Source organism: Tiliqua scincoides, chromosome 7 (genome assembly GCF_035046505.1).
Source record: "Tiliqua scincoides isolate rTilSci1 chromosome 7, rTilSci1.hap2, whole genome shotgun sequence".
In the NCBI taxonomy this organism is placed as follows: domain Eukaryota; kingdom Metazoa; phylum Chordata; class Lepidosauria; order Squamata; family Scincidae; genus Tiliqua; species Tiliqua scincoides.
The window spans coordinates 57,729,356-57,743,453 of NC_089827.1; the positions used below are offsets into that span (position 1 = coordinate 57,729,356).

Below are 14,098 nucleotides of genomic sequence, written 5' to 3' on the forward strand. Positions count from 1 at the left end.
AGAATGATAATCTGTCTGGACCTGCTGGAAGTGATGTCATGGCTGGAAGGGACATAATCAAGCAAATTTAAATAAAATAAAACCAATAAATAAGGGGAAATGAGTAAGCCAACCCTGTTCCATCAAGTGAATTACCTCTGTAACATGCTTCCAATGAACTCAACCCTCCCCCCCCCCCCAAAATCAGTAAGATTTTTTAGTCCTACCCAATGCCCATTTCAATTTACTGCAGATGCTCGCCTACAAGTCGATCTCACAGATAAGTCACAGGCAGGTTTTGAGCAAAAAATCATGGAATTTTCTATGACCCTCAGATAAGTTGGGGGTTAAACTTAGGTGGTGTCTGACTATAGTTTTGACTGATTTTACCCAAGGCTAGATCCTGAAAAATAACTTATCACTAATTGTTACTTAAGAACGGTACAGTCTCTAATTTATTAAAAACATAGTAAAAGATCATAAGATACATTTTTATTCTTTTTAAATTCTGGTCTTCACCTTTTTGTAAACACTATCCGTGCACTGTAAACAACATACCAGTAGAACAGTGCTTCCCAACCTGGGATTAATGTACTCCCGGAGGCACTCAACAGAACCTTTAGGGGTACTTGAAAAATGGCATAATAGCAGAAAAAGGCAGGTCGTGCTCCAGAATGCTTTGCAGGGCCAGCAAGGCAGGAAGGAAGATAGCTAGCTGACTGTGAAAGCCCCACCAATAGCTAGTTTTTGGTCATCACTGGTTGGCAACCTTCAGTCTCGAAAGACTATGGTATAAACCTACAGCATCAGGTATTCCCAGGCGGTCTTCCATCCAAGTACTAACCAGGCCTGACCCTGCTTAGCTTCCGAGATCAGACGAGATCAGGCACGCGCAGGGTAACATTCATCTGTGAGAACCAGCACAGTAAAAAAGCTGAAACATAATATGGAAAGTGATCAATCACCCAGAATTTCTTAGCACACTTCCGGTGCAAAACTGTGATAAATACATGAAGTCCGGGCTTTCATATAGGGATGAAGGCTTGTATTATTAATTACAAACATTTTGCTAATATGAAGGTTACAATTTATGGAAATGGGCTGCTAAGGGATATGCAAGTGAAAAAGGTTGGGAACCACTGCAGGAGATCCATGAATCAAATCCACCTTTAAGGTGTCTGTTGTGTTAAGCCAGAAGCTCTATATACAGCATACAATCCATAACACATAACTGAGTGTGCAATTCAATGCATAGCAGAGAGATGCAGCTGCATATATTTGCAACCCTTTTTACTCAGAAGTAGACCCACTGCTTTCCATGGGTGTTATTCTTAAATAGTGGTGCACTGAATTGTAGCCTGGGATTTTGCTTCAAATGGAAAGGAGGATCCCATCCTAGTGTTGAAGAAAATAGATCTCTGCTAAATGATCTCTGCTAAAACCTTTGCAAAACAGAACCAGGCAAACTGCATTTGCAAAATGGAACAGAGGAGAATAAAAGGTTAACTTTGGCAGGAATTTCCCATCAAAGTTACTATAGAATCTAATCTTCTGCTTGAGTCAGAAATGAAACTTTTCAGAATTGAGAAGCTCTGCCCTCAGCTTTGAGATAAGGCGAAGTGATAATTGGAGCTTGATTACTTGGCAAAAATTTTACGTACTATAGGCGAGTATCTAAGATATTTAAACCGGTTCAGTGTGATTTAGGATAAAATCAGTTTTAAACCATGTTTTTTGGTTTGGGCTAGATTAAGATTCTTAACTTCCCTCTAAACAGCATTAAAACCCCAGAGTGGTGATGAGAAGAAATTAGGCTCCACGGGGGCGGGGGAGAGAGAGAGGGAGTTTGAACTATCAGGACCTATCTGGCTTTCAAGTCTAAAAAAGAAAAGAATTCACCTTACTGGCTGAAGCCTCTGTTTTTATCCTTTTTAGAAGGGGGGGCTGCCTTCTGGAGCAATTATTTAGCTCCACATTTCTGGTAGCCTTGCACTCCACTTCGCCTGACCTTCTCCACCAGCCAAGGCATGTTTGCTTACTTGTGACTAAACACAGCTGTGTGGCTTAGTTTCACTTTCCATAGGGCTCAATATATTTGTCAGCTTGGAGGGAGGGACTTCTCTCTGGTGTCTTTTGGGGGCTGTGTTCATCAGATGCCAATGCCATTCTGGTGGCATTGGATTATTCTTGGCCTACCCTTTGCAACAAACCAAGGCACTTTTGCCTGCTCACAAGTAAATGTATGACATGGCTAAGTTTTACATTCCCTAGGGCTCCATACATTTACCTTCTCAGATATCAGCTTAAGCTTCTTGACCCACCAACAATCAGTTCGCAACCCACAGTTCCAGAAACCCTGCCTTAGACCTTGTGTAAATATTTGTTTATATATGGTAACAAGACCCTTCTTGGCCTAGTTGTTCAAGCTTTTATGAGTCTCTTACTAGGCCAAAAGGTTGAGTGTTGTGGTACTTTATGCTCTGGAAGTTGGAACCACTTCTATATATCTATTTATAAGCTGTTCCATAAAGATAAGAGGTGACTGCAGCACCACCACTCTCTGGAATATCAAGCTGCAGCAGATTCATAATTCATTTATATGCCAAAGGGTCTAGACGACTGCAGTATTCTGTGTTGCACTTTTTCTGTTGGTGACTGAGAAAATTCAGCTGGCATATAACTCCACATACTAACTGAGATATGTTACTTATGGCATTCTACTTTTCTCTAGTTTGTACAAGCTACCTATTGTCATTCTGGCCTTAATCTGTAACTTTCCTATCAATTTAGGTACAGTGTCTTGCAATGCTGCCTCCATTTTAATACCAAACTTGAATGATCCTGTTTACAGTGTAGAAAACAGGGCCAGCCACCACAAGATGCTGATTTCTCCATAGTAGTTTCTTCCAAATATGCAGAAGTGTATTGGTTTGCAATTTGAAAGGGGGAGGGGAATCCTGAAAGGTGCAATAGGACTTATGCTCAGGGACTTCCAATCCTTGTGAAAGGTTGAGGGTTTTTTAGCCATAGATTAGAAAGGTGCAAGGAAGGAAGGGGAGCTGGGGATACACAATAACTTGTAAGAAGTTGGGACGTGTAACAAAAGATTGACAGAGGATGTTTTCCTACCTGTAATTATGTGGACCTTGTGTGTTCGGAAAGTAATGTGTGCAGAGGTGTTCTTGGTGATTGCTGTCTCTTCTTTTAAGTTGGGGAGTGTTCTGAGCTTAAAAACATATCAGAACTGTTACTGTGTATATTTGGACTGGATTTTCTAGGTTAGGATATGAGTGGGAGGATAGAATTTTAATGTTAGATAGAATTTTAGTGTTTTCCTTTGATGGAAGAATAAAAATTCTGCTAATGTTCTATTTTAAACAATTTATTTGCTCTTTTAGAGAAGAAGATACACTTATAAATACTTGTATTTGGAAGTAATTATCTTAGAATGTGGTGCATCATTGGCTTAGAAAAAAGCCTAACTATAGTAAATTGTGAACAAAGCCCTGGCCTTCTACAATTCATTTTAGGACATGGATGGACTTTAAAAGGCAAAGTAATACAGTTCCTCTTTTCTAATATGAAGGAGAGTTCTGGTGAACATGGAGGCTTGCTAAATGCTTTGACAGTTCAGTTGATCCTAATCAAAGTATTGTGCCATAGGTGCATTCCCAATTTTTCTTATGGATCATACGGACCATTTTTACTTTAGGTTACACTCAGTGAAGCTGTGGAAAGCAATTGGGTCATTCTACCATTACATTTTTTTTTAAGGATTAAAAGTCTGAGGATGTTAAAGCCATGGTTTACAAATGGGTATCCTGGTGAACCCTGTCAGGTTCCTCCATGAAAATATTAGAAATGGCAGGCAAAGTTACTTTAAAATAGTCTTGCCACCAATGCTTAGCATAGGCTGTATTTAAGTTTGACTCCTAGAGTTGTATTTTAGCTTAGCTATGGATGTGACCTCTGGCAAGTCACTATAAAGCTGAACTGACATAACTCCAGAGGTTAAGTAAATGAGATTTGTGAATCACTTTGTGCTGAAATGTGCATTAGAATAAATAGGTTTGGAGGGGTGGTACTAAAGATGAATAGTGGCACATTTGGCTTCAGGAAGTCCACCAGACTGCCACAATGACAGCCTTCAAAGGTTCCTCAGAATGCATCTGTTTGGCCTCTAATTGATCTTAATCCAGTGCTTTGTTCCAACATATTTTAGCTGGCTTGATGATTTTCAGCTGACATGGATTATTTGTTACATTTACTTGATTTAGGAACCTGGGCTTTTCTGGTCAGAATTGTCACCAGTTGTAAGAATCTTCCTATGGACTTTATGACCACATTCCTCAAATTCAGTAGCAGAAACTTTAGTACAGGTAGTAGAAATTATTTTGAGAAATGTGGTCATAAAGCCCATAGGAAGAGTCTTACAATTGGTGATATACTTAAATTGCGTGTGTGCATGTGTGTTTCTATTTAAACCATTTTGGATATATTTTTACACTAGAAAACAGGTATACAATTGTATCAAATAATAAATGGGAATGCAGCAAACTGGTTTGATTTGGACATTAAGCATAAGAACTTCTAAACAAATAGATCCAGATAAAATAGTTACTGTTAAAAGCAAAATTTTATAAGCCATTTTAGAAGTGTAGTATTGGTGGCATACAGTAATTAAGTTCTGCAACATTGGGTGGCACAGGCTGTAATTCTGTGTGCACTTCCTGGGGACTAAGGCCCATTAATACAGTGAGACTAGTTTCTCACATGCAGACAATTATGCTGTTTATGTTCAAATGTGTTTCCAAATATGTTAAACTTAAAGGGCCGAAGATTTGAATATAACTACATTTGCAGACCTATAAAGAGCAATTGGTATATTGCAGAAACTGTGGCTTGTATTGCAGTGCCAAAAAGTAATGCCTCTAATCAGAAACTTGGAACCTGAATGCTTGAAAAGTGATTATGTTAAAGCGTTTGTAATTTGAATTGCAGATGTAGTCTTTTTTTAATGCTGATGTACAGTATTAACTCCCTGTCACTGATTCAAAATACAGACTTTGTGAAAATCATCAATTTTATTTCTGATTTGTTACTTACATTTAATGTATCCTTGCTCCTGTTTGCAGGGTAGCGCTGGGTTTACACGCTTGCATTAGCTGTTAACCATAGGCGGGTTTAATAAGGACAACTAAACACAACTGCAGATTGCTTCCTCTCCTGCTTTGCCCTGCTTGATGCACTATATGCTTCGTTTCTTTCGGTTTGTTTTCATAGTGTTTAGTGGGAGGTGCAAAGAGAAATGGGGAAGCTTTAAAACAGCTGCTCAATTAAAGGAAAAAGCACGTGCATGTGAATAGCTCTGCTGGGTCGTTAATTGAGAAGGCGCGATGCCCTCGGTGCAGTGGGGAGAGAGCGGAGAGCCTGCGCAGGAAAAGCAAAGGGCACTGCTCTCGTTCGGGAAAGCTGCGTTGCCTTTAAGGCTTGTGGCTTTCCAACCCCCCCCCCGATTGACAGCGCGCCCGGGTCACGTGACTCGTCTCTATTTGAAGGTCACAAAAACTGCTTCCTCTGTAGAGGCGGAGGGGGAGAACTAGCAGGGCGGTGCGCGCGCGCGCGCGTGCACGCGAGGAAGGGAGAAAGCGAGTTCAAGCCAAAATGGCCGACGGTGTCTCTGCTGGCTTCTGAGCATTTCCAATTGAGAAAACGGAAAGCAGGAGCGTTCTGGGATCTCTCCACTCCAGCCTCTTTTTACCTTGTTTGCCTCACCTGCTGGATTAAGCACTGCTGCACTTTATGAGGTCAGTCCTGTGTCCATCTAATGCCCCTTCCTTTGCCTGCTGGTGCTTCTTATGGCTTTAGTCCGACCTTTTCGTTGAATCTTTGCTTGCGCGACGCTGCTCGCCTCGTGCAAACGCCTGCGGATTGCTTTGATCTTGTGCCGCATGCAGTTGGATGGAAGGCTCTTTAAGAAATACGTGGCACGTCTTGAGGCTTTTTGAGATGCGTTTTTAACAAGCCTGCATTCGAACTAGGTTGGAGTCCTTGGCTGCTTTTTTTTGGTATTGCTTGTTTCCTATGACTCTTTCCAGGTGCTCTCCCTCCACACACACTTGAGGCTTTAAATCTGCTGCAAAAATTAGCATAAATTAAATGGGCTCTCATTCTTTCTTGCAGCTAGGATTGGCCAGGGCAGGGGGAGGCGTATTTTTTTTAAATCTATACTTTCTAGAGATTTGCAGAGCTAAAAACATGTAGCATTGCACCTTTTTAAATAGGAATTGGGAGTGTGTGTGGAAGCTATTTGCGGTTTTGGAAGATGACTGGTTCAGAATCTACCAGGCAAAATGCATATCGGTGCATATTCTGCGCGCGCGCCTTCCCCCCCCCCGCCACCGTTAGCGCCCCCCTTGTTACCAGATGCTTTTTCATTTTGATTGTTGGAGCCAAATGGTCTTGCCCTGTAAACATGGCATTTAGAGCTCAAAAGAGGCAATCTTGCTAATTAATGCTGGTTTGGAAATTGTATCCTGCTGTTTCCCTTTCCTTGAGCAGATTTTCTTCATATTACTTAGCAAGTTTAAATTTGGCTGTATGGGTATCAGTCTCGCTCTCGATAATGAGACTTGGAAAATTTTAGGTTTTAGACATGGAACGAATTATACTGCTGTGCGTGAGTATTTACAGGAGCTGATCTTGAACAGATTTCAAATGCTGTTCCTTTAAAAAAATTCAACACCTCTCCTTCTCCTTCTCTTTCCCCCTCCCCCAGGAAGCATAACAGCAGCGGGAGATCATTGTAAATCTTGCTTTCTGTGGGCAAGCCCTTCCCCCTGCATTGTGAGAATGTGATGTAATGTACCTCTCGTCGGGTGGAATTGAATAGGACAGTATACATTTCGATTGTCATGTATTTTCTCCCTCTTTCTGAAAGGCCTTGTGTTCAGTTTGCATTGTGATTCTTTCTATAGAGCAGAGATGGAGCTAGACTGAATTTTTTTTACTGTCATTGATAAATTATAGGTAATGGAAACTTAATGAATCTATCCCTTGTATGGTTTTACAGGACGAATCAAGCAAAAACTTGAATCATCTTGCCAGATTCTTACTCTTTAGCACAATATAATATTATGCTCTCTGATTTTTTTAAGGAATTATGCTATGTAGATTTTGAGAAAATAACCCTTGTGCTGAATTGGAGTTGTATTGATAGTGTTTCTATTCTTTGAGCTTATTGTGCATTCATATGTGCATGTATACAGTTCAGTTCAGTAAGACCTTTATTGGCATAAAATTGCATGTATACATGTTAGTTGGTGACCTACTTAAGACCACAAACTAATCTTGACTCAGTTTTTAGGGCCAACAGACAATATATATATTGTAACTTGTGTACTTCCATATGTGTCATTAGATCTAGTGAGGGACTTGGAACCAACTATTTTTAATGATGTGATAACCTTTTGCACTTGGCAGAGATAATGAGTTACCTGCCTTGAGTCATGCAAGCCATTAAGTTAACTTGGTTGTCATGTGCCATTCCTGGTGGGGGGGATGCAAAAGGTTGTTAACAGGAGGGGTTGACTTTAATTTCTTAAGAAAAAACTAATACTGCAGCTGTGTGCACACTTTCTGTTCAGACTCCATTGGTAGTGGATTTATGCACAGAATTGCTGCTTAAATGAAGTTCCCCATTTTTGAAATTCATGTTTCCCTTGTAAGCATGTGTATTAACTGGTTGCTGTAGCCATTAAAATATAACTGGTTTGCAACTAAGCAAAGCCTCTGTGCAACCAAAGGGCAAAATCCAGATGTTTGGGGTCGTGTTACCCATATGCACTGCATAATTATATCAGTTAAGCAAAGAGGGCTGATTCCTGTTTGCCTTTCTCTGTACACAGAGAGAGGTTTCTTTTCTGTTGACTGCTTGCTGGGGTATGTTTTGTATTTTTTTAGACTGTGATTCCTTTTTGAGTTAGGGAACACTGTTCTTTACATGGCTTTGTGATCTTTTTTGTTGAAAAACATATTAATGATGATGTAAGGTTCTTGAGCAAGGTCACTTGCTTGAAGGCTAAGGCTACAGTCTTATGAACACCTATTTAAAAACAGGCTCCAGTAAATAAGTAGGATTTACTTCATAGTAAGCATGAGTAGGATCAGACTGTAGGATCATGGCAGGGTCTGGTGGCTACTAGGCAAAACAGTATTTCTCCATGAGATTTAAAATGAATATCAATACTATTGGTCATAAATATTTGCATTGTGGAGTTCAGGTAGTTGTGGGACATAGAGCTTTTATGTTCTCATCTTGTACTCCTATTTGTCAAGCAAAAAGGCTTGAATTCCTGGAAATCAAAAACAAGACATGAAGGTGATGGTCTCCCCTGCTGTTTTTATTCCCCCAGTATTGCAATAACAAATAGCATGGAGGGGATGCATTCCTTGCAAGTTGAGTGCTGTGTGAAACAACTCTACTCTATTGACCTAACAGGCTGGTGCTCTTTGGCTCAGAATGCACTGTTCCCATTGGTTAGAATGACTGTCAGTTATGCAAGGACAAAGAGTGGTATAATGAAGTGGCACTAAGGGAAGCAGTGTTCTGAAAGGTATGACTGTAATTGGTATTCAGTGGCACTCTGCTTCTCTGCATAAAGGTTCATTTTGTTATCATAGCTACACCATCTCATGCACATAGATGGTGTTATATAATTAATAATAGAGCTATCGTCCATGAATATGAATTTGCCTAATCTCCCTTTCAAAGCTGTGTAAGCAAGTGATTGCCATCATAACTTGTGGCAGTGAATTCCATAAATTGTTTTGTGAAAAAAACACTGCTTTTGTCCTGAATCACTGGGCAATCAACTTCCTTGTGTGACCCAGTGTTAATAGTACTATATTATGGGATAGAGAGAAAATGTTTTCTCCATGCCATGCATGATTTTATACACCTCCCTCTTATCCAGCTCTCCTTCCCTTGTCACTACATGCATTCAGCCTTATCAGTCTGAGTGAGCATCTTCCATAAATAAGCTAATGATTTATTTAAAAAAACTAGTCTCCTCCCATCTGTGAACTTTCAGGACCTTATTAAATGCCTAGATGATAAAATGCTAAACTCCTCTCACTGTCTGGAGAGATTACGCTTCTGCCTTAGCTGCTACCTCTTGTTGGGGAGGAGTACTTGCTGCCACTGCTGCTCAGTAACAACTGGCTGATCTTGCCTCCTCCCTGAAAAAGGAAAAAATGGTCTAAAAAACTAAAGGAACCAGAAGTTACTCAGCCTAAGTGAGTCTAACTGCCAAGTCTCTGGTTGAGAGCAGTCCAGAATGTTGAAGATGTCAGCTCAGTATGAGGGGAAAAGGGGAATCGACCTGCAGAAGCCCTTCTAGGCTTATGTATAGTATATTATGACCTATGGGGGGGATACATGCTGTGAGGTTGAACTCCACACACAATACAGGAATGTTTCAGGTAGGTGGGAAGTAAAAAAAAAAAAAGGCAACCTCTTTATTTCTCTCTGCTATCCCTCCTCTTAATGAAATAGCACTAAATGCCTCAGGTTAAGGGCTGGCAAGCTAGCTCCAAATGTGACCTTGTAGTTCTATATACAGTAGTACTCAAAGAAAGGATCTCAATGCAGTGAAAGAGAACATGTTCTCCCTTCCCCATTCAGTCTCAGTTCTGAAAAAGTCTACTGTTCCAAAGTGGTTGGAGCCCTGAACAGGAATACACTCTTTTAAGGAACTAAGTGTTATATATTTGTGCACATTTCACTCTCCTAAACTGAAAGTCCTGAATACTTTCACTTTTCTTCATAGGAAGGTATTGCAACACTTTAGAGCACTCTTATTATTTTTCAGATCACTTATGGTTGTAGTACAATACAGAATGGCATCTCTCAGGGGTGTCAGACTCATTTCATAGGAGAGCTGAATAGCATTCATGATGCCTGCTAAGGGCTGAAAGTGATGTCATTAGGCAGGAAGTGATGTCATTAAACGGGTCATGACCAAAAATAAGCACTTTTTCTAACTTGGGAACGCATTAGCTGCAAATGACAGAAGAGAAAATATACATATCTTGATCATATTCAAGATATGGGAGAGCTCAGTTTTCGAGTGGGCTGCCCTTTCAGCAATAACACCTCAGCATGGCTCAGCAGCTGAGAGCCTGAGGGCTGGATAAAAAGCTTCCACAGGCCGCATCTGGGCCTTATATTTGACACCCTATCCTAGATTCTAGCACTTGTGTACAGGCCTTGGATCAAGTAGGAAGCCCACATATAATCATAATACAATATGTCACATATTTATCATGCTAATCTCAGAAGCTGGATATTTTTCTTCAAGATAGAAATGCAACCTTTAGCTTAGTTTCGTTTTGTAGTCATTCACTTTTAATATACAGGGTGTCCACAAAAACACTCCCTGATTTCAAACAGGTATAACATGCAACTTTATTGTAATAATCTTTCGCAGTTAGTAGCTTCAGATGCAGGATTTCATTCAGTTTCATGTGGTATAGGGTAGCATTAAAGGCACTCAATGTGCGCCCCTCTGGTTGCTTGGCAAACATCGATGCAATAGTCCAGTTCGGTCCAGACGCTCTGCAGCATATCTGGAGTTATCATGCGAACTGCTTCAGTGATCGAAATTTTCAGCTCCTCTAGGGTTGCGGGTAGATGGTGGTACGTAAACTGTGCTCTTCATGTACCCCCAAAGAAAGAAGTCACAAACAGTTAGGTCCGGTGACCTCGCAGGCCACCTGCAGAACACCTGATCATCTCGTCCAGCACGACCAGTCCATCTGTTTGGCAGGTGCTCATTGAGAAATCTCTTTGACAGCGAGATGCCAGTGTGGCGGAGCACCATCTTGCTGGAAAAGGTAGTCATCAGCCTCAGCAGCTAGTTGTAGAAACATCCAACTGGTCAGCATCTCCAGGTAACTTTGACGAGTAACAGTTCCTCCCTCAAAGAAGAAAGGGCCATACACTGTCCTCTCTGATACGGCAGAAATGAAATAACTTAAAGAATTGGTTCACAACACGTTTATCAATATATTTGAATTAGTTTAGATATCATTGTGAAATCAGGGATAGTTTTTGTGGACACCCACTATTGTATGTTTGTTTAGTTTATTTAATTCAGTTTTATTTGTATGAACCATAAGTAGTGGTTATGGTGGGGAGGGGTGAAATCCTAGAACCACAGTAGGACAGTATGATTATTAGGATCAACTAAAATATCAAACTAGTTTTGAGTTCTTCAGAAGCAGTCTTCCACAAGATCATAAGAAGAGCCCTGCTGGATCAAGCCAAAGTCGTGTCTAGTCCAGCTTCCTGTACCTCACAGTGGTCCACCAGATACCTCAGGGAACACAATGAGACAATGAGAGACCTGCATCCTGTGCCACTCCTTTGCATCTGACATTCTGAGGTATTCCAGCTGGATGCTAACCAAAGCAAGAGGCAGGAAGAGAAAATGCTGCACATGATGTTGAAGCCCCAAAGTGTGCTATTTGCAATTGACTTGTATCTTAAGATGAAATGCAGGAGGTATCAAACAGACATAGATTTGGCTTTACTAGGTAGGTTCAAGACAAATTTCAGTTTGCACTATGGAACAGTGATGGTTCATATGTTTAAGGCACTGGTCAAAGATCACTGAAGGATTCATCATGAAGATTAGGTGCAAGAGTCAACTGGGCAGTGGCATTGCTGAGGGATAATCATATGAAACAACAAAGATGACTGTATAAAGTCTTACATTTCCCGCTCTGCCTTCAGCACTAAGCTGAACACACAGGTTCCTTGTGAGGCAGTGAACCTCATTAAAGAAAAACAGTAATCTGTGAAGACCATTTTAGATGGTGTGCTAGGTAAAGGAAAAAGCAGTTGTTACATCGGATGCATGTGTCTGATGCATTTGACTTCATCCAGAACTTAGAAAAAAAAACTTAATATTTATGAAAGGCTCCACCAATGTGGAACGCTTAAAAGACATATACCTCTTAAGTTTTTTGTGCCCTTGAGAGAGTGTGGAGCTTCAGACATATACATGCAGTATAAAAAACTTGTTTTGAGTACCTAGTGTAGGTTTCCTTCCCCATTTTTTTTATTGTGGTGGTGTTTTCCTCCCCTTTCCATGATAGGTAAAATCAGTAGAAACCAATTAATATGTGGGGCTCTATCAGGGGCAGATTTGGTGCAGTTGGTGAAATGGGTTAAAGCTGGCTCTGGGTGCAGATTCACATATTTCTTGTATATTTGTTTGTTCTGTTTCTTTGGTATCTCAGACAGGAAGAATAGTTGTCAGGTGTTGAGTGCTGGACTGCCACCCAAAATATCATGACTTGTCACCTTTGACATATGGCCTAACATTGCATATTTCATGGTTCACTTGCTAACAGTTATCTCTATGGTACTGTTTTGAACCCTTTCCTAATAATTGATTAGTAAGATTCAGTATGTTTGCATTGTCACAGCATGTGTATGAAATGGTACAGTTGCTTTTCCTGAATCTGTGTAAATTGTGTAAGTTTCTCCTTTGTTCACTTAACAGAAGAAATAGAATAGTTTTTATTCAATAGATAATCTTAAAACATCTCCCAACAGTGACCTGAAACAATCAAATCTGTCCTTACAGGCATGTGCTAGATGACCTGAAGCAACGTTCTTTTGTCATATTTGAAGAAAACTGCATTAGTTCCCAGTTTGATAATTCAACTTCTAATTCCTGTGCAGATCCTTCTGCAACATTAATGTACTTAATCTTTTTAAATTTTCCCCCAGTTTCTTATTTTGTGATGAGAAATGGAGGGAAACAAGACATAAAGTAGTACACAGTCAAAGATTTGCATAGTTAAAGGAGGGAGCACTAGCTGATAAAAAGTAGTAATTAAACTTCAGATTCTGATATATGACATTGACTGCTCTAGATCTAGAACCATTTATGGAAGAGCTGCACTATTGATTTATATTGGTACAAATACATGAAATCCAAAAGATGGAACTGTAGCAATACAGCAGTGAACATCATAAAGTTCACAGTTTTAAACCAGTGGCAGTTACACATTACAGCAACTCCAGAACAGGAGAAAGAACATAAAATTGATGCTGCAACTTATAAGTACCTATATTGTACTACTGTTTGGTAGTAAAGCATCTGTTTTGTTCAAAATTTCATGAAGCACAAACTTTTCAGTGCTTCCTTCAAAATTCTAAAGATGAACCCATTACACATTGAAATTCAGAGTTATATTATGATGGTTCTTCAGGCAAGATTCATACATACTGATGTCTTAAGTTCACTTGTATTTTTCTCAGTAGTACTTTAGGAAGGTATATAGATAACCTGGGATCCATACTTATAAATTTTAATATAATGTGATAACATTATATTTAACTTCAAAAAAACTAAGATGATATCTGGTCCCATCAACCCATGGCAGATGGAAGGGAAAGAAATGGAAGTTGTGATGGAATTTATCTTCTTGGGCTCCAAGATCACTGCAGATGGAGATTGCAACCAGGAAATGAAAAGATGCTTGCTTCTTGGGAGGAAAGCTCTGGTAAGCCTAGACAATTAAAAACCGAGACATCACCTTGTCAACAAAGGTCCGTATAGTCAAAGCTATGGTTTTCCCAGTAGTAATATATGTCTGTGAGAGCTGGCCATAAGGAGGGCTGAATGCCAAAGAATAGATACTTTTGAATTATGGTGTTGGAGAAGACTTTTGGGAGTCCCCTGGACTGCAAGGAGATCAAATCAGTCAATCCTACAGGAATCAACCCTGACTGTTCGTTGGAAGGACAGATGCTGAAGTTTAAATACTTTGGTCATCTCATGAGAAGGGAAGACTCTTAGAAAAGACCCTGATGCTGAGAAAAATTGAAGGCAAAAGGAAAAGGGGATGATAGTGAATGAGATGGTTAGATAGTGTCATGGAGGCAGCAAACATGAATTTGGACAGACTCCAGAAGCTAGTGGTAGACAGGGATCCTGATGTACTGTGGTCCATGGGGTCATGACGAGTCAGACACGACTTAATGACTGAACAACAACAACCTAATGTTCTAAACATCCTCGTACTACTTTGATGGTGATGA

General features: G+C 40.1%; 1 protein-coding gene across 4 annotated transcripts in view; it reads left to right on the forward strand.

Moving 5' to 3' along the window:
* Positions 1 to 14,098, forward strand: part of TNRC6B (trinucleotide repeat containing adaptor 6B) — a 132,041-nt gene that overhangs the window by 31,745 nt on the left and 86,198 nt on the right. The window contains exon 1 of one of the 4 annotated variants that reach the window (XM_066634078.1): positions 5,684 to 5,786. The exons of the other annotated variants lie outside the window; for them this stretch is intronic. Coding sequence (XP_066490175.1) covers positions 5,782 to 5,786 — 5 coding nt within the window. The 5' untranslated portion in view covers positions 5,684 to 5,781. Of the gene's footprint in view, positions 1 to 5,683; positions 5,787 to 14,098 lie in introns of those variants that run through there. 4 annotated transcript variants of the gene reach the window in all.